This window comes from Scyliorhinus canicula, chromosome 4 (assembly GCF_902713615.1).
Source record: "Scyliorhinus canicula chromosome 4, sScyCan1.1, whole genome shotgun sequence".
Taxonomy (NCBI): Eukaryota; Metazoa; Chordata; class Chondrichthyes; order Carcharhiniformes; family Scyliorhinidae; genus Scyliorhinus; species Scyliorhinus canicula.
Genome location: NC_052149.1, coordinates 201,352,460 through 201,379,242, shown reverse-complemented (window position 1 = coordinate 201,379,242; position 26,783 = coordinate 201,352,460). Strand labels below are relative to the sequence as shown.

At 46.8% G+C, this 26,783-nt stretch overlaps 1 protein-coding gene across 6 annotated transcripts in view; it reads left to right on the top strand.

The window, feature by feature from the left end:
• The window catches only part of tcf7 (transcription factor 7), a 265,368-nt gene that overhangs the window by 155,220 nt on the left and 83,365 nt on the right, over positions 1 to 26,783 (top strand). For 4 of the 6 annotated variants that reach the window (XM_038795905.1, XM_038795903.1, XM_038795902.1 and 1 more), the window contains exon 4: positions 3,429 to 3,542. The exons of the other annotated variants lie outside the window; for them this stretch is intronic. In XM_038795905.1, the coding sequence (XP_038651833.1) occupies positions 3,429 to 3,542 (114 nt within the window). The remainder of the gene's footprint in view (positions 1 to 3,428; positions 3,543 to 26,783) is intronic. 6 annotated transcript variants of the gene reach the window in all.

Below are 26,783 nucleotides of genomic sequence, written 5' to 3'. Positions count from 1 at the left end.
ATTCCCAGGATCTAGCTGGCAAACAAAACCTTGCAAGACGTTGCGATTTAAATCCCACCCAAAGTGGGCAGGATCACTTTTAGGCAAATATGCATATTAAAGAGAGACAGCTAGTCTGACTCTAATGTGCAGTTTGCTGAGGAACCCGAGTCACTGGGGTCTATCCCCATTGCCTCGGAGACTTCGGGCAAGTGCTGTTCAGCACTGATCTGCACAAATAGGACCACGTGAAACAGCACGTGTGGGAGTCTCCCAGAGGATCGGAGGCCCCCAGGTGCTGCTCAGTGCGCAAAATGGAGCAACGTGCCATCCTGACCGCAGGTCCCCCGCTGAGGTCCCCTTGCTAACCTGGGTGCTGTTTTATAACATTGTATTTCTCGGCGCTGCGAGGGCCGGGAAACATGCTTCTAAACGTGCTTGATATGGAACTTTGTCCCCATTTAAATCCTGCCCATTGTCACTTTTTTTGCACCCTGGGGTCTTTCTCACCAGGCTAGCCACCGGGGAGCTGAACACATTGGCAAAAGCGTCCTCAGAGTTCAGGCCACCATTTTAAAATGGTGCCCGATCTCTAAGGGGGCTTGTGGGTCCCCCACATACCCCACCCATGGGCAATATCACTCCCCACACACATGGGCATTATCCCCCCCACCCCCCCCAAAGTGGTAACATCGCGCTAGGGGGTCGCTGAGGGCCCCCCTTTTCAGGCCTCCCCACACTCCCTTTCCTCCCCCCTCCAGGACCCCCACCCTTTCACACTCCCCAAACCTTCCAGAGGCCCTTTCAAATCTGCCTTGCACTCCACCACACTCCCACCCTTCATAGCCCTTCCACCCTCTTTTCATGGACATGGCCCCCTCAGGCCCTGACCCTTGACAGTGCCATCCTGGCACTCAGGCATCCTGGCACTGACATCATGGCAACGCTCATGTCGGCTTTGCAGTGCCAGTTGGGCACCTTGGCAGTGCCAGCATGGTAGTGCCAAGGTGCCAGCCTGGCAGTGCCAAAGTACTCACATTCCAAGGGGAGAGCCAGGGGGCCTCCCTGTCCTATCCCTGACCGTCCAAAGGGCCATCGATTGCCCGGGAGACCCCCAAAGTGCCCGTCCACTTGGTACACACTTGTGTGGTCCAGTACTGAATGGCATCCGACTGGGGTCTCCCTCGGGAGGCTAGTGGATGCCGGGAGGCCGGTAGATCCCAGGTAATCATGCCTAAGCAGGTTTAAACACAACTTAGTTGTGCGAGGCTTGGTCCCGCCCAATGTGGGTGGGATTCTGATCGTGAGGCATACTGGTTATCTGGAAGCCTGCGGGAGGCCGCTCTTTGTATACATTGGCTGTGTCACGCTCCCATTTGATCGCAACGCGGCTGGTTGATCGAGCCCCAAAGGGGGATACTAGAACTAAGGGACACAGTTTCATTTAAGAGGGAGAGGAATTTCTTTGGAATTCCCTAATTGAGAGAGCAGCGGAGGCTAGTGGCACGATTTAACAAATAACAGAGTCGCGTTTTAGGTGCATATTGCAGAGTGTCTCTCGGTGCCAGCAGTGTTGAGAATGACCCCGCTATCTAGCAAGACTCTGCTCAGCAGTGTATGGAGTTGACTCACAGATCAATCAGGGCGCAACTTTTTATATGCCACCCCAATCTGTCGACTGCCGTCTGCTTCTCCACTGCGGCCTCCGGACACTCCCTGCTGAAACTGACCTCTTAGGGAGTCCTCGAGCTCCCCCCCCCCCCACCCTACCTCTTTAAGGCAGGGCACCCCCAGGCCCGATCCCTGGCATCTGGGCACCTGGGCATTGCCAGCCTGGTAGCATGGCAGTTCCCCTGAACGTCTGGCAGTGCCACCAGGACATCCTGGCAGTACTAGTGTGGCAGTGCCACGGTGTCCGTGTGCCTGTGGGAGTATCAGTGTACCACCCTGCCCAATGCCCAACCACCTGAGGAATTGAACAAACGAATGTGATATAAAATAGGATAATTAGTTAGAATAATGTAGAGGATAGAGCCGGTCCGATGGCAGTGAGTTAGCAGGCAAAGAACAAAGGAATTGAGCATGACCAGAAAGGGGGGAGGGGAGCCTCGTGCAAAGGATGGTGAAAAGAATGTTGGGTAACAAGAGGCCCAGGGTTGAGGAATGTGAAGTGAGCCAATCAGGATATATGGCCAGGTCAGGAGGTGTATAGGATGACCTATGGGAATCTTGTTTGTGAAATTTGATGCCATTTGAATGATATGTATAGAGATCTCTTTGTCCTCGGTCTCACTTGGTTCTGGGAGCTTCAGGAGACTGTATGTGTTCTGAATCTCTATAGAGCAGGTCAGCCTTGCAAGCTGTTTAAAAATAAATAATACCATACCTATAGATCCCTCTCGAGTTTTATTGAGACCAGACTGACGGGTAAAGAACTTAATTTGTCACACCCAGGGCCCTCCAATCACCTGGGAGACCCGACCAGGCGTCATTACTATTCCGTTACTATTTCTTACATTATGTATTCGCTATGTAGAACGATGGGAAAAAATGGGCACGTGAATTTAAACAATTACATCAGGAAGAATACGCCAGGATAGCTTTTGCCACAGTAAAGTTTCCTTTTAATAATTTTAACCGCTGCTTTCTCAGAAAACAAATTGGAGATTAGGAAGCTATTGTAGCGCCCTTCTTGGCTCATTGTAGTCGTTAAATGCACTGAAGTCATCAACAAAGATTCTGGCCATTTCCACCACTGAACACTGAATTGAGCTAAAAACAGAAAATGCTGCATAAGCTCCTGTCTCTGACTGAATTGAGCTGGCTACCTTGGGAGGATACCAGAGCAGCATGGCCGTGATTCAAAGCTATGGTGGCAGCCACATTTGGATAGCAGCATCTGCAGCATTGTATAACCCAAACTAGAAGTTGGAACAGACTGCCACCTAGTGAATGCTGGTTCAGTTGAAGTGTCTGAAAGGAAATTGGATTGATTCCTGAATCAATATGGGGCTATGGATTTACGTGGGAAAGCGATGAAAACTGGTTCGCCTGGTTGCTGACCAAAGCCTCGGTGATAGGAAGAGCTGAAAGGGCTGAATTTATTTCTGCTTTTATGTGCATACAGATGCCTATTTTTATTTAAAAAAGGAACATAGGCAGAACATTAAAAATGAGCTTGTTGATGTTGGCTGATGGAGAATGCACAGATGGTAGAGATTGGGAAATGATTATCCAACTTAGTCATTCTGAGTGGAAGCTTAATTTGAAAGGGATGTTAGAAATCTGTAACTTTATTCACTTGTAAAATCACTTCCCTAACAAATGGGCATTTACAGATACATGAAATAAGATTTATCTTGGATCACAGTAAAGTGTTGGCTCAACCACTGAGGTTCTGACAAAAGCCTCCAAGACCCTATTGGTGATGTTTTTGTGCTGTTTTTCAGCTGGAGGAAGGTCATTTCCGTTATTCACAATGTAGCTTTCACTCATCTTGGCCAGGTCATCTGGCAGAGGGAACGAAAACTGACAACCTCAGAGGGTGGAAGGGAATTATTCTGGTGAGTTGGTAGTGGTGCATTTGTGGAATTTGCCGTCTGTTAGACATTGCCGAAATGTGAGGAAAAAAATTAAACCTTTCTTTAAATGTGCATTATACTCAAGGAAATAAATTATACTTTCCTTAAATGTATGTTAGCCCCAGTGTTGCAGGAAAGGCAAAAATAAGCTTTCGCTGGCTCGGCTGTTCAAGAGTTAGGGTGCGCTGAATTTTGAGATGTCCTTGCCCCCAAGTTTGCATGGACCTAGTGAAATAGGAAAAGTTTGCCCTGGGTAAAAGCCCAGCAGCAGATCGCAACATCCAGAGAAATAGCAGCTTGTTAAGGGCCGCAGATCGTCAGAAAAAGGATAGTTATGATGATGGATGGAATTGAACTAATTGTGCATAGTGGGTAACAGTTGTTTCTTTGTAACTGAGTAATTGCGGCAAAAACTGCAGCAAAGGAAAATCGTCGTATTTGGAGCTGCAGATCCGCAGCCACTAAAAATACAGTATTGGTACATGCCAGTGATCATGTTAGTGTAATCACCTATAGCAACTCCCTCAAACCTGGCTGTATGAAAAAAGAGGTTTTGTCATATCAGGAGCAAGATGAAGGTAAGTTTGTTCCTCACCTCTAACGGGGACAGCAGTCAAAAAGGATCAACGGTGTTATAGCATCCAGGCTAAGGTTTACCTCTCCACCACCTCACTCAACTCTTCCATTGTCTCCATGTTGATAGGTTGTTTATCCGTTATCCAGGCTGGAATTAGACAGGCATAATTTCTCACAATGAAATGTTAACTGGACGGGCAGCACGGTGGCACAGTGGTTAGCACTGCTGCCTCACGGCGTCAAGGACCCGGGTACGATCCCGGCCCCGGATCACTATCCATTTGGAGTTTGCACATTCTCCCTGTGACTGTGTGGGTCTCACCCCCACAACCCCCATAAAAATGTGCAGGCTAGGTGGATTGGCCATGCTAAATGGCCCCTTAATTGGAAAATAAACTTTTTAAAAATAAATAAATAGACAAAAGCCTTTGTGGTCTAATATCATTGTCACAAATTCCATAACCCTCCCTGACATTGTCTCAGATTAAAGCAGAATGACTACAACCTTGGTATTATAGTCAACTCTTGAGGTGAATTTCATAGAGTTTGCAGCGCAGGTGGAGGCCATTCAGCCCATCGAGTCTGCACCGGCTCTTGGAAAGAGCACCCCACTAAAGCCCATGCCTCCACCCCATCCCTGCAAGCCAGCAACCCCACCCAACTTCTTTGGACACTAAGGGCAATTTATTATGGTCAATCCACCTAACCTGCACATCTTTGGACTGTGGGAGGAAACCGGAGCACCCGGAGGAAACCCACACAGACACTGGTGTTATGGGCCAGGGTTTAGAGAACCCCAAAGTATATCATGGAGTTCACCTGACCCACAACTTTTAATAGATTGTGGTATGGGGGGCACACGGCCCACTCCACAGATGTGGTACAGCAGAAATGGAAAAGTATTTTTTAAAAGCAAAACAATGTTTATTCTGTGAACTCAAGTTAACCTTTTTAAACAGTGAACATCTTATCAACCATCGATTCAAATACAACCTCCAAAGAATAAAACACTAAGTAATGCTTACGCTGTCCTTTTAACATCCATAAGACTTACAAAAAACATAACCTTTAACAGAAGTACATCAGCTTAAAGTTACTACTGAGAACATTTATAATTCTGAATTCACCAAATGATCAAGAGATAGTCTTTTCATGGCAGAGAGAACAACAGTACACCTGCTTTGTCTGGCTTCAGCTCCAACACTGAAAACAAAACCAAAAAAACACAGACACACCCAAGCTTTTCTCAAAGTCAAACTAAAAAGCAGAGCCAGAGCTTAGCTCCACCCACACTCTGACATCACTGCAGTAACATGAGCATTCAAACATTTCTTAAAGTGACATTCTCATGACACTGGGGAGAATGTGCAGACTCCGCACAGACATTTTCCCAAGCCGGGAATCGAACCTGGGACCCTGGAGCTGTGAAGCAACTGTTCTAACCACTGTGCTAACATGCTGCCCCAAATGCTGGTCCTTTCCATCACAAGGATTGCCTACTTTCACTAACATTGCATCAATCTTCTCCATTGCATTCCTCAGTCCTTCTGTTACTGAAACCTTCATCCAGTCTGGATAGTTTCTCGTCCTCCACCCTCTCTGCAAACATCAGCTCACCCAAATATTTCCCCTCCTTTTCCTGTTCCATGCTAAGATCTGAAACTTTGGTGCCCTGCCCCCTCCCCGATTGAATGAACAACTTTGAAAGCCTGCCTGCCATCCTTAATTGGACAATGAACCTGTCTCTAAACCACTTAAGGGCTCACCCACATGATAATCATAACGTTAATCAGTTCCTGACCTGAAATCAGCCCTTAATTCCCCTCTGCATGGTGAAAATTCAGTGTCAACTCCCACTCGCCCATCCTTATTGCTAACATTCTCTGCTCCGCTGACTTTGTTTTGAATTTGTATCCCTCCTTTTCACCACAGTGCTTTGAGCTGCTTATGCCTCACACTCCAGAATTCCCTTTCCAACCCCTCCACCTCCTCCTTCAGCCATGCCTTTGGCCGTCATTTCTAATCCCTTTCTTAGGCTGAAAGTTCATTTACTTCTTATTTCTCTGAAAGAGTTTGAGATGTCTTTTTCTTTAATAAATTCTCTGTATAACTGCAAATTGTTTTTAAAAGCACCCACTCTCACCTGTGCTTCTCTTCCTCGACTTCTCTGCCTCCATTTCTGATGATAGACATAGAACATAGAACATAGAACAGTACAGCACAGAACAGGCCCTTCGGCCCCCGATGTTGTGCCGAGCAATGATCACCCTACTCAAACCCACGTATCCACCCTATACCCGTAACCCAACAACCCCCCTCCCTTAACCTTACTTTTTAGGACACTACGGGCAATTTAGCATGGCCAATCCACCTAACCCGCACATCTTTGGACTGTGGGAGGAAACCGGAGCACCCGGAGGAAACCCACGCACACACGGGGAGGATGTACAGACTCCGCACAGACAGTGACCCAAGCCGGAATCGAACCTGGGACCCTGGAGCTGTGAAGCGATTGTGCTATCCACAATGCTACCATGCTGCCCAAATACTCATCACAAGCCCACCGACTCTCACAGCTACCTCGACTACAGCTCCTCACACCCCGCTTCATGTAAGGATATCATCTCACTCTCCCAGTTTCTCTCCCTCTGTTGCATTTGTTCCAGTGATGCTTCCTTCTAAAATTGCATCTTTGACATGTCTTCCTTTTTCCTGAGTTGAGGCTTCCCCGCACTGTTGTTGACAAGGCCCTCAACCTTGAATGACCTATATCCCACACCTCTGCCCTCACCCCTTCACCTCCCTTCCAGAACCATGATAGGGTTCCCCTTGTCCCCACTTTTCACTCCACCAGCCTCACCATTCAAAAGAACATCCTCCAGCATTTCCACCAAGTCCAGAATTATATCACCGCCCAACGCATCTTCCCCTCACCTCCCCCGTCAGCAGTGCATATAGACTTCCCTCCTGAACATCCTGCTCCACCCCTCTTTAACCCCCAATGTATCATCTCCTTCTCATGGCACCTTCCCAGGCAATCGCAGGAGGTGTAAGACCTGCCACTCTACCTCTTCCCTCCAGGTTGGAACCTCCAGGTTCCAAACACTCCTTTCAAGTGAAGCAACATTTCACTTGCATCTCCTTCAATTTGATCTACTGCATACTCTGCTCCCAATACAGTCTCCTCTATATGTAGAGACTAAATTCAGACTGGGTGACTGCTTTGCGGAACACCTTCACTCAGTCCCTAAGCATGACCCTGGCCTTCCTGTCACTTGCCATTTCAATTCACCATCTCGTGCTCACATTCTGTCCTTGGTCTGCTGTAATGCTCCAGTGAAGCCCAGTGCAAACAAGAGCAACAAGTAGGCAATCCTTGTGATGGAAAGGACCAGCATTTGAAAATTCCAATGAAGCATTTTACAGCTTCTGGACTAACAGTTCAGCAACTAAAGACCATGAGCTCCATCCTCCATTTTGGTATTTTGTTTCCCCCAAAGCCCCTCCCGCCACAAAAATGTAACATATTATTTTTTTTCTTGCTCTTAGAGAGCACTAACCCTTGTTCTGCTATTATCACATTCCGTTATCTGACCTTTATACCACTATTAACACCTATCTTAGTCTTAAACACTATCATTACCGCTCCCTTTGTTTTGTGTCCGTGACATCTTTGTCAATCTCTCCTGAACTCCCACCTATCCCTGATCTTCTATTTTGCTACAGTTGCTCTACCTCTTCCAAAGTCAAAATCCATCACTTTCCTTCCTCTCATCAGTTCTGAAGAAGATTCATGCAGATTTGAAACGTTAACTCCACAGACGCTGCCAGACCTGAGATTTTTTGCAGCATTTTCTGTTTCAACTTCAAATTGTTTTTGTTGGCTGTAGTTAAGGGAGTTTCATAGCGGGGCAGCAATATTCCCGTTCTCCTGAGGGTCATTCAACCAGTGTTCCCTTTCTTTCCAGTAACTGCCACACAATGGTTGCCATTCTCTCAGTCGTGTGTGACTCCATGCAAAGAATACTTCACATTTACACAAGACTGACTGGAAGTTGCCATGACGCACACGATTGAGTCACTTCGCTGACATGTGACCAATATCTCCTAGATGGCAGTAGACAGCTGATGTAGTGTGATCCTGTTAAAATAGACAAAGGGTCTGCATGCAAGTAATTTTGTTAGGGAAGAAGGAGAGATTCAAGTTAGTGCTCCTTACCCAGAATATAGTGTGAAATGTTGCTTGCGCTGATATTAATACCTTAGAGATTGAACAAGGAAGAAAAGGGAGAATGGTTTATGTGTTTGCTTAACTGTCAGTTCATTAAACTTCACGGACGAAGGGGGAGAATTGTGGCTCATTGACAAATTATGGGGAGGTCTTGACAAATTGGAAACGAACTGATGTAGTGCCCACATTCAAAAAGATGACTCATTAGATATAAGCAACTCAAGAATTACAGTTATTGATCTATTAATCTTCGTTCATTTCCACACTAAATAATGATTTTTTTTGTAACAAGTGGTAACCCAGCGGACCGTGGTAAACTTCTGAAAGGCATTTGATAAAGTTTCGCACAAAAGGCTACCAGCTCAAAGTTCTGAGGATTCAAAGTAAATCTTGGGAATGAATTAAAAAATTAGCGACGCTACCACATTCCTCCCCTCTTAAGTCTCTTACAGATCTAAATCATCGACGTGAAACGACCTGTCCTGCATGGTAGCTTTTCTGTGAGGCTTGCTTAGCCTCCACCCTCCCCGACAAATTTAGAAAAATAAGGTCAAGCCCACACCGGTCCTTTAACAAATCAGCCAGGGTACCACAGTGGTGGTGTGCGGGGTTGAATTATACGAGAGCAAGAAGTCTGGCAAGCGAAGTAGTGGTGGCCTACGAGCTTGCTTCTTCATCAATGCGTTGAAAGTCTGGAAGGAAAGCTCTTTCAGCCAGCCTGTTTGATGCGAGTTTGTAGGGGGCTGTCCTTACGTGTTGGATCCCATTGGATTTCACAAAGCATTGAAACTTTGAGGCTGTGAGGGCAGTGCCGTTGTCTGAAACAATGAAACAACATTTGGTGTAGCTTGCTCATTGTGGCTGCTGCGGTGGTCGAACATACAGACTGTACATCTAGCCACTTTGAGTGGGTATCTACGATCACCAAAACATCATACCCAAAAAGGACCCGCAAAGTCTATGTGGAGTGCCATTCACCAATGCCCTGGTCACTCCTGAGTGCAAACATGCTAGAGGCGGAAGATTGTGTTGAGACTGACAGTGGTCTCACTGATTGACCATACTTTCGCGTCCTTGTTGATCCCAGGTCACCATATGTAACTCCGGGCCAGTACCTTCATTTTAGATTGCCCTGTATGACCACTGTGTAACTCTTGGAGAAGAGGCAGCCACCCCAGGGGTTGCAGTACCATTCTGCAACTCCACAGGAGGACCCTTCCTCACAAATGACTTTGTCCCAATATTGCACATAGAGCCTAATCTGTTCCGACTTCTCCAAATGCCAGCCTTTAAGAACCATTTTTTTGCCAGTGTCTCTGTTGGTCCATGCTTTAATGTGGCCAGATGAAATAGGTATGGTGTCAAGAAAATTTAGAACCAGGACAATCTCCTGCAGAGTGGGAGGTTCGGAAATTCTTTGTGGTAATATTTTTGTTTTTATTCATTTACGCAATGGGGGTGTTACTGTTTAGGTCATCATTTATTGCCCGTCCCTATAGAAGCCTGCTCAAAGCATCCGCATTGGATATCTTTGTTCTCTGTCAATGGCTGAAAGGTAAACGAATGTGCAGCCAAGAGCAGTGTCAACCTTTGCACTCAGGCAGAAGCCATTGGTGGGACGGACTTATCTTCACGGAAAATACCAAGTAAAGGTTTATGGTCTGAGATGACCGTAAACGTATCAATGAAACTTTACAAAAAAATGTTTTTATTGGTTTTCACATTTTTATGTCACACATTCCAGTTCGTACTTTGAATTTACAAGTTTCATCACCGCTGATAGTATTGAGCAACGCAACCAAAGAAAAATTAAAAATTACAAGTCAGAGGTAAGCCAAAGGACAACGAGAGGAAGAAAATACAAATGATACAAACCAGGATCGTTGTACATATTTACATGATTCCACCTCCCTCTGTGGCTATAGTCACCCTTTGGCCGCTCTGCCTTCGTTGGTCTGCCCAGTGCTGGCCCTAGCGTGTACTGCCCAGCGTGTTGTTGCTTCCTCTGCGTTTTCTTGCTAGCCCTCGGGTCCGTCTCCTGCTATTATGTCACTATGTCCCGCGGTCTTGTTAATGGGCTTTTGTCCCACCCCCTCACTCCCCTTCCCTTTCCGTCTCTCCCCTTCCCTTTCCTTTCCGATCCGTGGCTCATCTATGCCTACCCCCCCCCCCCCCCCCCCCCCCCCCCCCCACACCCCCTTTACTGGTTGCTGGCTACGAACAGGTCTTGCAACAAGTTGGTGAATGGCTTCCAGATCCTGTGGAAGTGTTCTTCTGACACACGGATGGCAAATTTTATCTTGTCCCGTTGGAGGAATTCCAACAGGTCGGACAGCTAGTCTGCAGCTTTGGGTGGTACTGCCAATCACCAGCTGAGCAGGATTCTTCGGCAGGCAATCAAGGGGCAAAGGCTAGGGTGTCGGCCCCCTTCCCGATAAAGAGTTCTGGCTGATCTGACACCCCGAAGACTGCCACTTTTGGGCACGGCTCCACCCTCATTCCACAACCCTGGACATTGCCTCAAAGAAGGTTGTGCAGAACCCGACAAGTCTGGGGCTGGCCCAGAACATGTGGGTGTGGTTGGCTGGGCCTCCCCGGCACCGTTTGCATTTGTCCTCCACCTCCGGGAACAACCTGTTCATTCGGGTTCTGGTTATGTGCGCTCTGTGCACCACCTTCAGCTGCATTAGGCTCAGCCCTGTGCATGTGGAGGTGGTGTTTGCCCTGTATAGTGCTTTGATCCAGAGTCTCCCCCTACTTCGATTCCTAGTTCCTCCTCCCATTTTTCCCATGTCAATGCCGGGTTCGGGGAGGGGGGGGGGGTGGACCTCTCCAACAGTCATCCTTGCAGGTCCACACAGTTCCTTTCCCCTCGGTCCAACAGTTCCTCAACTAGCGAGTGTCCTGGCATCCAGGGTACGTCATTATTTCTCTACGGAGGAAGTTCTTGATATTGACCTGTATATACCTCATTTTGTTCCCTTTCGGTATAGTTGAAACAGGAAGAGGAGCCTAGGCAGTATTTACATTTTGTCTGCACTCTACCTGCCAGTGAGAGTGGGATTGTGTCCCACCTCTGCAGGTCCCTTTTAACTTCCTCCACCAGACTCGTCAGGTTGCATTTGTGGATCCATGTCCAGTCATGATCAATTTGATCCCCAGGTAGCAGAATTTGTTTTGAGCTTGTTTGAATGTTAGTCGCTCCAGCTCTGTCCATCTCCCTTGCAGGTTCAACGGGAAGACTTTGCTTTTGCTCAGGTTGAGTTTGTAGCTTGAGAGAACTCCAAACTCCTTTAAGAGCTTCATGATCCCTTCCATACTGGGTTGGGGGTCCGAGATGTAGAGGAGCAAGGTTATTCACATAGAGTGAAACTCTATATTCCCTGTCCCCCCCCCCCCATGGATACCTCTCCAACCTTTCGCAATTCTGAGGGCATTAATGAAACTTTTTACGGCATAAATAACGGCCAGACTTCCTTTGTCAATCTGGGAATATTTCCTTTCAGCATCTGACAGTGTTTAGGATGTGGAGACAACTGACAATCAAACCGCACCATCTGCCATTTTGTGTGAGAGTATCGCACCAATGCCCTACGGAGATGTGACACAAATAACAACGATGGGTTTATCCGTGTTGAAATGGACTAGTAAGTCCGAGGAGTGCTTGGCCTGTTTGACCCAATCAATCGTCTGAGCCTCCTCCCATTTCCAATGCTGGTGCTTTTTAAAAGATTGATGTAGGGGTGCCAAAATGATCGACAGTTTAGATAGAAAACGGCCCTAATAATTGACCAGCCCTAGAAAATACTTAAATTCTGATACATTCTTTGGGTCTGGAACGCCTTTGATTGCCTTTGTTTTATTTTCAAGCGGGTGTAACCCCTTTGCATCAATTCTGAAACCTAACTACTTGACTTCATCAACCTGAAACATGCACTTTTCCCACTTTAACCGAATATCGGCTTCTTTGAACCTGTAAAAGGCTTCCAAATTCGCACTGTGCTCTTCTGGTGTTGCCCCTGTCACTAGGGCATCGCCCAGATCAATACAACCTTTTGAATTCCCTGCAACTGACTCTCCATTGTGCACTGGAATATTACACAGGCCAACAAGATACCGAAAAGCAAACCTGTAGATTGGAACAAGCCTTTATGGGTATTTCTAATAACACACTTTCTTGAGTCTTCTTCCAGCTCAAGCTGCTGGTATGCATGGCTTAAATCTAAGTTGGTGCGTTTAAGACCTCCAGCCAATTTAGCATACATAAATCTTCTGTTCAAGGTATATGATATTTATCTACCTTAGCCTCCCTGTTCACTATCATCGAATAATCACCACATATTCACACTGTGTAGTTCATCTTCAACACTGGTACTGTGGGTGCAACCCATTCTGAAAACTGTACTGGAGTATTTACTCCGAGGTCTTCCAGATGTTTCAACTCCACCTCTACCTTTTGGTGTAGAGCATAAGGCACCAGTCTGATGCAAAATACTATTGGTGTTGCTCCTGGCTCTACATAGATCTTTGCCTTAACACCTTTAATGCATTCTAACTCTCTCTGGAGGGCCTCATGATATTGCCGTGGAGGCTCCTGGTAAACACCGTCGGTGATACTGAACATTACTAACAAATTCAATTTGATTTTCTTCAGCCAATCATGCCCCATGAGGCTTGGCCTCTTTCCCTCCACAATAATTAATGGTAACTGGGCGGACTGCTGTTGGTACGATGCTGGTATCTTCAGTGCCTCTCCAGTACAGGTGGCTAAGGTGGCTAAAGTACTGCTGAGATTCACAGGTTCCAACCCTCCCTGCACTGTAAATTCTATGATTTTATGACTATGCAGGCACTTAAACACCTGCTCACCCACTTCTGGAGCCACCCCTGTATCAACCTCCATTTTAAGTGGACGGCCAATCATGATGAGGGTGATCTCACTAGGGTGGGGGGTTTACTTAATGTCACCATATTATGATTGCATACTTCTGATGTTTCTTCAGGATCTTCCTCAAGCTTGTTGATTGGAGTTTCTGTTTTTTTTGGGGGGGGGGCTCGAATTACACTGTCTGCCTCTGCATCTGGCTTGCAAATGGCATTTCCTAATACTTTTGAAACAGTTGAATTCTTTGTACCTACATCTGTCCTTGGGGACTTCTCCCCCACAATGGTAACAAACCTTTAAGCTTTGTGACTGCCTGTCAATTTTCGTTTTTTCAGACTCCACTGCTCCCTCGCTTTGGGAATCTCTAGAGGCCGCTGCTTCCCGCTCTGACAAGGTCACCTTGGTCTACACGCTTTGCAATTCGAAAGCACTTTGTTCAGCGCTTTCAGTCGCTTAAGCCAACTCAGCCACCTTGTCTAAGGATATCTTGGTTTCTGCCAGCAACGGCTTCTGAGTATTTAAGTTGACATCCCACAGACCAACCGGTCATGCAACATGTCGCTGAGACAACTACTAAATTCACAATGTTCAGACATTTGTTGAAGTCTGGCTTCAAAAGCAGATGCCGTTTCACACAGATCTCTGATGGCTGTAGGAAACTTGTATCTCTGCATAATGATGGAGGATTGGGGTAATAGTCCATCACTAATTATACCAATTGATCAAAGGGTTTGGAGTCTGGATCCTCCGGAGATGTTAAACTTTGCACGAGGTTGTATGTTTGTGGGCCACAAACAGTCAGCAATATTACTTTTTGTGTCTCTTCTGACTTTATTTTATTGGCAGCGAAAAAGTATCAAAGCTGCTTTTACACATTGGTCCCAATTTTCGACCTCTGGATCAAATGGATCAATTTTTCCGAACAGAGGCATTGCGATTTGACTGCAGACCATCTTTTAACATTTAGAATTCGGAGACGCTCTTGTCCTCCACCCGGTCCAAATTTTCAACAATTGCCTTTGACTGGCTTGTTTTACTCTCGTCGCCCATGTAATATTGTGAGGTGATCAATGAGGCAGTGTTGAAACACAAAAGAGGATTATTGAACTAAGGCAGACTATGTACACTGCACAGCACAACTAATACACAGGGCTTGTTCTCACAACCCCCGACCAAGCCCCAATGGCCAGAACCACGCCTAAATTCCTGATAAGCTTACAGTCACATGCTGTGCACTCCCCACCCATAGGCTCTAGGTCCGTCACATGGCCCATGAAGTATCGGCCCTTAAAGGGGCCACGCTACCACAAATACACTACGACTTTTGTTGGGACCATTACCATGAATTGTATTCAGAAACTAAATCCAAATTGTAGACACTATCAAGTAGGAGGAACAGTGGAATTAATAATAGTCTTTATTGTCACAAGTAGGCTTACGTTAACACTGCAATGAAGTTATTGTGATAAGCCACTAGTCGCCACATTCCGGCGCCTGTTCAGGTACACAGAGGGAGAATTAAAAATGTCCAAATGACCTAACAGCATGTATTTCGGGAGGAAACCGGAACACCTGGAGGAAACCCACGCAGACACGGAGAACGTGCAGACTCCGCACAGACAATGATCCAAGCCGGGAATCAAACCTGGGACCCTGGAGCTGTGAAGCAACAGTGCTACCCACTGTGCTACCCTGCTGCCCTGGAGACGAACCAAAAATTACAGGATGAATGAAAATATGTGACTGGGAAGGAAAATGAATAATCTCAGGGATCTGAGTTATGAGAAAAGACTAGAGGGACTTGGATTTTGCAGTTTATACAGGAGATATGTGGGCAGTAATCATTTTGATTACAACAGTAAATGGTATTAAAAAATTTTATCTAGAATACTAATTCAAATTAAATGGTGAACGTTGGACAAGGAAACACATGTGCAATCTAATAAATAATTATCTCAGAACTGTTATCAGTGGCTCTTCAAGGAAATACAATGATCACATCAGCATTTGTAGTGTACTTCCAAGTAAAGTCATGTGGGCAAAAATCCTGAAATCGTTTAAGGGACAGTTAGATGTAGCAACAGAGAATTGTGGATCGGTTAATTGGGACGTGTGGAATGGTTTGCACATCCAATTCATCCAGCTATCCGATGATCCTGCTGTAAAGAGCGCGTCTGGGCATAGCTGAGCACATTGAAATAACTATCAACATTTGGATAGCCTGCTGGCAATCACTTTGCATTCAAGGACAACTGCTGGGTTTTCATTGGTTTCCTTTCATCTCTGTCAGATGATGGATGTGCAACAAATCTGTTGGGGATGGGTAGCTTCATGGGGTGAATTTCTGCTGTTGGCCGAAGAGGCCAATCTGTGAAAGGCAGCATCTGCCACAGATGCCACATATGAAGTGGTTATCAGATGCTGTTGTGGTTACTGACTCTAGCAGAATTATGCACTAGCATTAATTGGCAAAGGAAGAGGGGAGAAACCGAGGGGAGAATCGTACTCAATTAGGCCCATTGTTCACACTCTTTGCTGTTCTTTCCAATTATTATTTGCAGCAAGTGTCTTGATATCACTCAGAGGATGACACTTTTACTGCCTCTGGGAATTTTTTATGCAAATTGCAGTAAATTAAATTACATTGCTTGTGGTAAGCATTGAAAATCATTGCGCTTATCTTGACTGTCGCATCACAATAAAATCTCCTACCAATTTATAAATTATAATTCGCGGTGTCAAACACAACATAGTATTACTCTTCAGGTGATGATTTCTATATTGTTCTGTTACTGACTGCAAGCTTTGAATTCAGATTTTAGTTATAGTATTTAGCATCAATTTTCTAAATGTGCAATCCTTTTGCAAAACTTCACTCCCAAGGGATATTATGTCCAATTAAAGATGGAATATCATGGAAAATGCATAAACAATTTCCCAAAATGAGCTTGCAGCCAGCAAAACTGTGATCCAGAAGCATGTGCATCCATTTTGGGTCACAGGATGCTTAAACCCACAACACAACAATATTAATTGGGCACCTCAGCTTTTCAGTCCTGGGGGTCTAGATTTGGAGTTAATTTAATGAAATTTAAAAAGTTGTTGAAATGAAAAAATGGTTTAAGATAAGAATTAAGGGCCTAGAAATTAGACCCTGTAGTGCTCATTCAATAGGTGTAAACTGGTAGAATAAGGGCCAATTTTAGGGACCAATCTCTCAGACCAAAAGTATGCCTGAAAGACACTTGACTTTACATTAGTGTGGGCCATTTTTCAGGTGTTTCTGACACCCAACTAAAACAGGCTTTTGTGCCACTTACACATGTAAATAAAGGATTTAATGTCTCATTTAGACCTCTCCAAGGGAAATTAGACGCCACAGAGCTGAGCAGAAACCAAGCTTGCTCCACTCCAAATTCTTCAGTCTTCAGCACAAAATGTATTCTTGTGCAGTCAAGAGGGGTAAGACAGCTCCTCTAACTTCATCGTGCTCCCACCAATGTCCCCGACCTACCCCATTGCCCAGATTTTCAGTCTCCCATGGACAAGGTTGTCGCAGGCAAGGTTAGGGACTTTGAGAGGAATTCTCACACCTGGGAAGAGGTCCGGTGGTGGTGGCAGGGAAGGGGAGTGTTTCCTGCTGAGGAAGCCACCGGGAAACCACGGCATATCTTCGTTCCCCTACATAACTTGGGGGGGTTGTGCACCGTCTTCCATGGCAGGGTGAGCTTGATGGCATGCGTCCCACCCTCATATCTGGGTGCCATATTTAAATGCCGCCTGACATCACTGACCTACCATTGAAGAAGGAAGGTGGACCTCCTAAAGAAGATGAACCTCCTCAAAGACACTGAAACTGGAAGATCCAGCGATGGATGCTTCCCACCACCCACTGCCATGCTGTTCCAGTGTTGCTGGCATCCTCCATCCCAAACCCACATGGACCTCCTGAAGAAAGAAGATTGTCCTCCTGAAGAACATGGACATCCTTGAAGACACTAAAACTGGAAGATCCAACTGATTGATGCTTCTCCCCCACCCACTATCGTGCTGTTCCAGTTTCACTGATAGCCTCCGTCCCAAACCCAGGCCTTTTTTGGGTAAGTCTCAACTTTTGCATGCCATGCTGGTCGAGATGTATTCTGGGCTAGCGTGTTTTATTTCTGCTGCCATTGCAGAGAATTGAGGATAGATGGAAGATTCTGGTCGGGCCTTCATCTGCACCCCATTAGCAGGATGCAAATTGGTTTCACACTGGCCTCCAGTAATATTCCCGATCCGCCACCGTAAGCAACACAGAGAGATCCTGCTGTAATTTCATGCTGACGTGAAGCTGATTTTTGGGCCTCTTGCTAAATTCTGCCCCCCCCACCCTCCACCTTCCATTGGTCCCGCTAGTGAGGGCATGAGTGAATTCTGCATCTTGAAGATTAAACCCATCTTTTTTTTTAACTGGACGAGGTGTCTGTGGAAGCACACCAGACTCCAATATCTTGCCCGGATAATGTTAATGAGGCCTCAGGCCCAATTTCAGGATAACAAAGGGCCACCTGATTGGAATGCACTCCACATTATGTGCTCGAAAGTAAGCCATAGCTCGGGGCAGCACTTCCATCTCTTGAGTCAAATGATGATGGTTCAAATCCCACTCCAGAGACTTGAGTGCAAAATCTAGACTGACAGTCTAGTACAGTATTGAGCAAGTGCTGCACTGTTAGAGTTGCCATACTCAGATGAGACAATAAACTGAGGCCCCTTCTCAGTTGGTGTTAATGGCATTGTTTGATGAAGTACATGGAGCACTCCCTTTCGATCTGTTCAATATTTATCCCTCATCTAACCCCCCAAAACAGATAATTTCTCATTGAACAGCATCCCAAGACATGTGATGGGAGCGAGTAGGAAGACACTGAACCACATATGGGCAGCAATTTGCATTCTCCCGCCAACAGGTTTGTAAGCAGGGTGTGGCTGTAAAATTCGTCAGAATGTTATGCCAGCCTCTCTGCAATTTTATGGTGGGATGGATGAAGCCTAGGCTGGCCCACCCTTGCCCAAATTGAGGCCTTAAAATGACCAGGCGAAGTGTACTTAAGGATGTTTATCACCCAGCCTCAATTTTCAGGCTTATGGGAGGAATTCACTGAGAAGCTCAAAAGATGATCCTATCTCACATGGACAGGGATTGGGGGGAAATGCCTCCATGAACAGTCTCCTTTCAACATTAGGTGCCCTTTTCCACAAAATGGACCCTCCATGTGCTTCATCTCCCACCCTCTCACTCAAGCGTCTCCACCCCCTCGTCTGCCCAACCACCCGGGCCTCACCTCCACCCCCCACCCTGCCCTGAGAAAGCCCACACTTATCTGGTCCTGGTCTCCCTGGAATTGGATTCTGGGGACTGCATGTAGAATTTTACAGCACAGAAGGAGGCCATTCGGTCCATCGTGTCTGCACCAGCTCCCAAAAGAGCTACCTAGCTGGTCCCATTCCCCAACCCTATCTCCGTAGCCCTCTAAATCATCACTTTCAAATTTTTATCCAGCTCTCTTTAGAAACCTTCCATGGAATCCACCTTGACCACTCTCCCAGGCAGCACATTCCGAACACCAACAACTCTCTGAGTAAAGAAGTTCCCCCTCCTCTCACTCCTAGATCTCTTGTTAACCATCTTGAAATTGTGACCACTAGTCATTGACTTACCAGCTAGTGGAAACTAGGGTAAACTTCTTTACCCTGTCAAAATTGTTCAGAATTTTGAACACCTCAAAAGGTCAACTCTTAATCTCCAAGGAGAATAAACCCAATTTCTCTAATCTTCCGTTGTATATAACATTCGTCACTCCTGCTATTGTTCCAGTAAATCTCCTCTGCACTCGCTTGTCAGAGAGGCTGCGAGTTTTGGGGAGCTAATTCTGGAGATAAATTGGCCACGATGTGCCCAAAAAGCAGCCCCCCCCCCCCCCCCCCCATTGTGCGTGGCATCACTTTATGGCAAATCTGCATTAGAGAGCGACACAGTTAGTTTCACTCTATGCAGAACCCTGAGGTAATAAAGGTGTTGGGACCTCGGGTGAGTGCCTTTCAGTGCTGGTCCCCACAAAAGGGAGCAGATGGAATGGCACTTGTGGGGGTCTCCCAGGGCATCGGAGTTCCCCAAGTGCTTGCCCTTTAGGCAGGTTGGCACCCTGCCACTGGTACTGCCAGTCTGGCTCCTTGGTACTGCCAGCCTGGCACACTGGCAGTGCCACCTGGTTGCCAGCCTGACACGGCCAAGGTGCCAGGCTGGCAGTACCAAGGCGCCAAGCTGGAATATTTTTGTATACCAATAATTGGGCCCAGGAGTGCTCTGTGCATGTGAGGTGTTTGTTGTGTGGGGTGCGGCCAATGACTTCCTTATAGGTGAGTCGGTGTTTTGGGAGGTTCAGGGGCTGCTTTCGGGGATTGAGAGATCTGGACGCCAGTTTTAAATGGCATCCCGATCTCTCCCTGCACTGAGGGGTTTTGACGAACAGGGATCCTCTGCAGCAAACAGGCCTCAGTGTGGCCTCGGCCGCATGCTCCCCGCTGAGGTCATGTATCTAACAGGAGTCACGTTAGATAGAGTTATGTTTCTTGGCACTATGAGTGCTAGGAAACACGCGGCTAATTGCACTCGCTATGGGACATAATTCCCATTTGGTCCGATCGCTCCAAACATCCTTGCACAAGTTTCCAATGATGGTGCAATTAAAATCAGGGGATGCCCAAGAAACCAGAACTGGATGGTCACAGGTATCAGTTGTGATATGTAGAATTGTTTTCAGGAGGAGGAATACAGTACCTTTGTCTATATCTCTCCGTGTTTTGTTGATTTGTTTCAATGTATTTTTCTTTAAACAATGAATTTGCTGATAGGGTGGTTGTGGACGTTAGCTTGGAGCAGCTCTAACAGAGAGCTGAATTGGTGCACTGAATTGAAAGTATGACCATTGCAGCTTTTAGAGTAGCTGGGGAAGGAGAAAGTGAATCCACAAATTGACAAGTAGTAACAAAAGCAAATGCCTATCAAAAAAAAAATAATTTCATGAAGAACTTTTAGGTGTTTTGGAGCAATGAATGTAATTATATTTCTTTGCAATTGTTTGATTGAAAAAAAAAGTATTTCAAAGCTGCTTTAGAAATTGCTTTGGAAGCGAGACTTGTTTTTAAAAGGCACCCTAATGGTAAGCCTCCCTATTTAATAAAGGTGTTAACGAGCAGACTTTTTTAAAAAGAGGGCCTCACTGTTTGCAGATCTATGCAATTACTGTGAAATGGCTGGAACACAGACTTTTACAGCAGTAAAGCTGAAATGAAATCAAAAACAAAAGGCCGGATTTTGGCTCCCGATGTGGATAGCTCAAGTCAGGAAATTTCACAACTCACCAGACTCGGCGCAATAAAAAATATGTAATTTTCACCCCAGGGGAACAGATGCATGATAGAGTCAGGCCCACCAGCCCCAGAAGTAGAGCATAGGCAGCTACAAGGGCAGACAAATGCCAAGGCGGACTGCTTCGAAGACCCATCTTACTCTCTGGGATTTCCTCTCAGTGGTTTTGGAACTAATTAGGACCTCAGCCCTCACCCTCCTTCAACCCACCCACCTCACATGGCTCCCATACCCTCCACACCAATTCCATAGCCATTCACCAAGGGCAGGCCTAAGGTGCCATATGGAGATGAAAAAAACAATCTAATACAGCTGTCAGTCCTGCACACGTGATAGTGAAAAAAAACTCCCATTCTTAAAGCACATTTAAAGCTTTTAAATCTCCTCAAGTTGTTAATCTCTTATAAAAACAAACTTCTATTCTGACCCTACATCAAAGACAACTTTGGAGTAGCCAAAATTGGGTCTGTTTAAACTCAGCACTGAGTTTAAATGGCCCTGCTGATTTCAGGTTTTCCTCCTGTTTAAACCAATGCCCCACCCCCTATTCCCATCGGGAAAAATTGATCTGTCACAGATGGGATCCATATTTAGATTCTGTCTGCAGGTTTCTCCCAATGCAGTGAAAATCTGGCTGAAAGAAACCAACATGGCACAGTTGTTAGCACTGCTGCCTACGGCGCTGAGGACCCGGTTTCAATCCCGGCCCCAGGTCACTATACGTGTGGAGTGTGCGCATTCTCCTCGTGTCTACGTGGGTTTCACCACCACAATCCAAAGATGTGCAAGATAGGTGGATTGGCCACGCTGAATTGCCATTGGTTGGAAAAAAATAATTGGGTACACTAAATTTTTTAAAAAAGGAAACCAACTCACAACTAATTTCCAGGATATTTGATTGCCCCACAGCCATCACAATCTTCACTCCTTAAGGAAACCATAAAGAGTTTATTCTTTTATTATCATGATTCACACATGTTACGAAGCTCTGTCATTTTGTAGGATTTGAATTTTGCCACCTTGACAGAAAAAGGATGCTTGCTGATTCTAATTGTAAGACAATTTCCTGTTTTGAATCGTTCACTTTCATTTTCACATAAATTTAATTTGAAGGGACTTTCTTCAGTGAATCCATAAAATCAGCGCAAATAGAACATTTCTGAAGCAGCAGGTTTAACTGGACACGCACTGAGGCCATTCTGTAAATTAACACATGGGATATTTTGAAGAGTTTCACTGTTCCTAGTGAGAAGTTTCCAAACACTCAAGAGGCAGGGACTCTACCCAATGTTCACTCCTCAGAACAGTCCATAACAGTTTTCAGAAGTTAAATAAAAATAATTTATTGTTGGGGCTGCTATTCATTAAGGGCGCGATTAAACTATTGTGTTGCACCTGGCATGGATCTTGGGAAAAGGCCAAAATCAGTTTGCAATTTTACCGGCCCGCACCCGATGGCGAGTTCTGGTTCTCTCCCAGATATGGCAAGCATAACATTATACATCATTTGCATTAATTTCCAACTCATTAGCGGCATTGAAGGCGAATGCAACAACCTCCTGGGAATTAACCGGCTCCCCAGCAAGAAATCTGGTGGGCGTTGTTTGCTATTTCTTTTTAAAAACGTGAAGCTGGTGCAATGACTACTGAGGGTCAGCGAGGAGATGAGTAGCCATTTCTGTTCTCCGGCATGTAGCTCAAAGGCACCGCAGCTGCTGCCCCAGTGCTCGGGGTGGGTGGGGGGGGGGGGGGGGGGAGTGACCCTTTAGGGGGCTCGTTCGGGGGGCTGAAGCATCGCAGGTCAGGGGTCACCCCTGAGCCGGGGGGGGGGGGGGGGGGGTGGATATTCTCGCTACCACAGGGTAAGTATGTGGATCGGGGTGGACACTGGAGCACGGCCTCCCTAATGTTTGTGGCAGAGGTCTGGGGTTTAAAGACTCCTGATGGAGCCAGGGATGAGTGTGCAGAGCGAGGTTCTCCAGCACAACTGGCTTGCTAGATAGCACTCTGTGAGAAGGTGGGACATGTAAAGCTGAGGGAGGCTTGGGGGAGTTGAGGGTCCTGGGGTGGAAGCCCTAACTGATTGTCGGGCTCGCTCCTTCTCCAATTCCTTACAAATATAACAATATGGCCGGTGTTGTTGGTCCCACAGAGGTTGCCCTCGCAATGCTGGTGGCAGCCCAGGCGGTCAGACTCCAGAAAAGATGGCAGCAGTGTCAACGCAGGCTGGAGGCAGCATCTCATGAGCAGGGGGCCACTGCACACCCTGAAGGCCCGGCCGCCCATCAGGCTGAGGAGGAACCCAGAGGGGAGGCCAGCGAAGGCCCAAGGTGTACAGACGTCTCAACAAAGAGACAGTGCGGCACCTGTGCCATGTCCACACAGTGATCCTCTCCCTTCTTGATCTTTCAGCTAAGTCTAGGTGTGTCCCTCGGATGCACAGCAGAGATGCAGGCAGCCTGCTGCTTCCCGTGTCTGGTGGCCTTTGGTGCCATTGGCAGATGTCCACTGGAGGGCCTGGAGCCAGAAGGCCCTGGCCGACGTATCGGTGTCATCCGTATCAACATGTCCCCCTGATGGGCAGCACAGTGGCACAGTGGTTAGCATTGCTGCCTACGGCGCTGAGGACCCGGCCCTGGGTCACTGTCCGTGTGGAGTTTGCACATTCTCCCCGTGTCTGCGTGGGTTTCACCCCCACAACCCAAAAGATGTGCAGGGTAGGTGGATTGGCCATGCTAAATGGCCCCTTAATTGGAAAAAATAATTGGGAACTCTAAATTTTTTTTTAAAACATGTCCCCCTGTTCTGCCCGCTGCCCTTCAGATGCACCGGTTTTAGGAGGGGGGATTGTGAAAAACTGGAGACCGATGTCATCTCCCTGGTGGCAGAGCCTGGGTTGGCCTCCAGTGCTTCCTCATCACTCACGGTGTCCATATGGCCCTGGGGGTTTCCATGGGGCAGAGAGACAACTGGAATGAGCTCCAGAAGCCTCTGAGTCATCTGGTTCTGCCAGTCCTGGAGGCTCCCCATTGTCTGCACTGTGGTACCGATGCCCTTAACAATGCTCCTCAGTGACTAGGCAATGCTCTGCAGTGCCTCGGCAATGTCCATCTGTGTCTGGGACATGTTCCTCAATGACTGGGACATGATGTCAAGCCTTGGGCACCACAACACAAGACATGGATGTTGTGCTCCAGGCTTTCCATTGCGATTGCCACCCCAGCAGTGTTGGCCTCAGTGCCACACATTGTCCAGCATCATCTGCAGTGGCTGTAGCCTTTGGGACTATGCACTCGCTGGAATGTCGCTGACATCTTCTGAATCTTCCGCTGTGTCCTGTTCCTTTCCTGATATTCCTGTCTCTACCTGATGTGCATCAGCAACTCCACGGTGCTCACCAGATTGTGCCCCACAGGTCTGTCCATTAATGTCACCCACCGAGGTGTGTGTCGCTGCATTGGTGGAAGGTGAGAATGATATCTGTGACCCGCCTATGGTGGTCTCCTTGGAGGTCTCCTCCGAGGTGGTCTCTTGGGTGGCAGTGGGGAAACGACTCTGGATGGCCCGGCCTCATCCGATGGAGATCCTGCGAGACAATGGACATGTGGTCAGTGACAGGGAAGGATCATTTTGTATGGCATGAACAACTCATCTGGGTGAAGGGGCAGCGGAACCTCGTCTCTGTGGCACAGGCCAACTTCGCTGTCGGTGTCTGCTCTCTCCTCAGACAACCCCGCGAATTCCAGGGCCCATTCCTCATAGGAGGTGAGGACTTGAATCTCTGGTACTCCGACCCGGTCTTGCCCTTTTCCTGCTTATTATGGGCTATCTTCTCCTGCAGGGACAAAGAGAGGGCATTGGAGCCGCACGCTTGATGGGTCAGGGGGGTCTATAGCAGGTGGCATGGGCGAGCATTGCACCTGGACATGAAAGGGTTTTGCTGCTGGGTGCCAGGGGGTTCTGAGGAGCAAGCATGAAGATCGGATGTGGAAAGGGCAGACACTGATTTGTATGGGGGGGGGGGGTTGAGAATTTACGGGGTGTCAGGTGGAACTGATGCCAGGAGAGAGGTGGTAACTTACCCTTGCAGCTCGGTGGAGGTCGTTGGTCTTCTTCCGACATTGAACGGCGGTCCTCCTTGTCATGCTGCCCACACGGACAGCCGCTGCCACTGTCTCCCAGGCGGTATTGTTGGCCCTGCTGCTGACCCTCCAACCCCCTCGGGGAACAGGAATCTGGAAGTCTGGGCAGGTCGGCAACCAGAAAGCAAGGAGCAGGCCATGCTTGTGTGTTGACTGGGAGTAAGTGGTGAAGCATCGTTCAAAAGCCACTCCCCCTTGTGAGCGGCGAGATGCTGAGGCGCGAGTCTGACGGCGAGACAGCCAGTAATGGCGAGAAACTCATGGAGGCTCATTTCCGCCGTTAAATATGGGCTGCAATCTCGCCAACGCTGCTGTTGAGCAACACCCTGCCAATCGTGCCAAAAATGGCACTTAGAAGTTTTCCCGTTAAATCACGCCCAAAATCATGGATTTCTGGAGCTGTGAGTGCAAATGCTGCAGCCTTGCTTTCAGTTGCTGTTTGCTGTCTGAATAAATGAAAAAGAAACATATTGCTGAGTTGCATTAAGTGCAGCAATCCACCACTGTCTTCCAAAGCTGAGGGTAGCCTTAAAAAGCCCAGATTCTTCAGACATGTTGAAAGTATAATGTCACTCCACGAGTCATTTAAATGATAGGTTTTATCATACTGCATACTCACTCTGTCCACTGTCGTCCCAGAATAAAATCAACACTACTTTTTTACATGGAAACCACTGAGACAATTACTTTTTCCAATTCAGCATGGGTTTTGTACTTCTTGGGCTCGGTACCCACGAATATTTCCAGGCTAATTCGGAACAAGCTGTACAAAACCCAGTGCAAAACCATTTCAAAATGATCTATTTTAAAATAGCCTCTTGAAGTGGTTTCAAATGGATAATTAAAGCATGAGCCAATTGCTTTCATGTGAGCACATGGGAAAAATTCATTGAAGTCAATTCCAAAGTACATAAAAAGCAAACAGGCTGCAAACTGAAACCAAAAACTATCGCTGTTGACTGAGGTACACTAGATACTGATCCCATTAATTGAAAAATTAGCTTCCTGCCTTAAGCAAACTTTTTTTTTTGATTGGTGGAATAACAACATGGTCCTTTTCCATCATTAGAAATGGGAGAAGTGGTGCTCGAAAGCCAAGTTTTGTTCCTTGGCATGGTAGAACTCGACTTTGAGCAGCTAGATGATGCTATTACTCACTGAGTTGCACATCTCAGATCATCTCAGAGTGTTCTGGGTGAAGTAGTAGGTGTTTCATAGAACCATAGAAATAGGATCAGAGAAATGTACAGCACAGAATGAAGCCACGTGGCCCATTGTGCCAATGCGGATTCTTTGAAAGGGCAGTTGTACCTATTGTCCCACATCTGCACTTTTTGTCCAGAACTTTGTAAAACCCTTATCCCTAAGTAACTGTCCAACTCTGTTTGAACATTATTTATGGAATCAGCTTCTACCGCCAGTACTGACAGAGGGCGGGATTTTCCGACTAACCCGCCGCCTGGGATTTACCGACTCATCCATTGTCAATGGGGACTGCACCCCTCATCGCCAGGAAACCCGTGCGTTGGCCTGGGCGTGGAATATCCCGCTGGTGTGAACAGCCGGTAGATCGCACCGGGAGTGTTTCAGATCCAGACAACTCTGAGTGAAGAAAGATTCTCCTCACCTCCCATCTAGATTTCTTATCAATGATTTTAATCCACCCCTGCATCCACAGGCAGCCAATTAGAAAACGTATTCCAGTGTCATCCCCAGTTATCTCTCTGATGTGTACACTGATAACATGAGAGATCGGAGAGCAGGTCATTTACATGACCCTGTTCAGCAATATGGCTCATTTAGGGTCCCAGCAGAAAGAGGAATTAGAAAACAGAAGAGACAAAAAACAGAAAGCTCCAATCAGTGAATTTCTTAAAGTTCTATCAGTCTTCCAAGTGAAATGTTAACTCAAGACCCTATCTGCTGTCACGTGAATATAAAATATTCCAAGCAGTATTCAGTATAGAATCTGGTG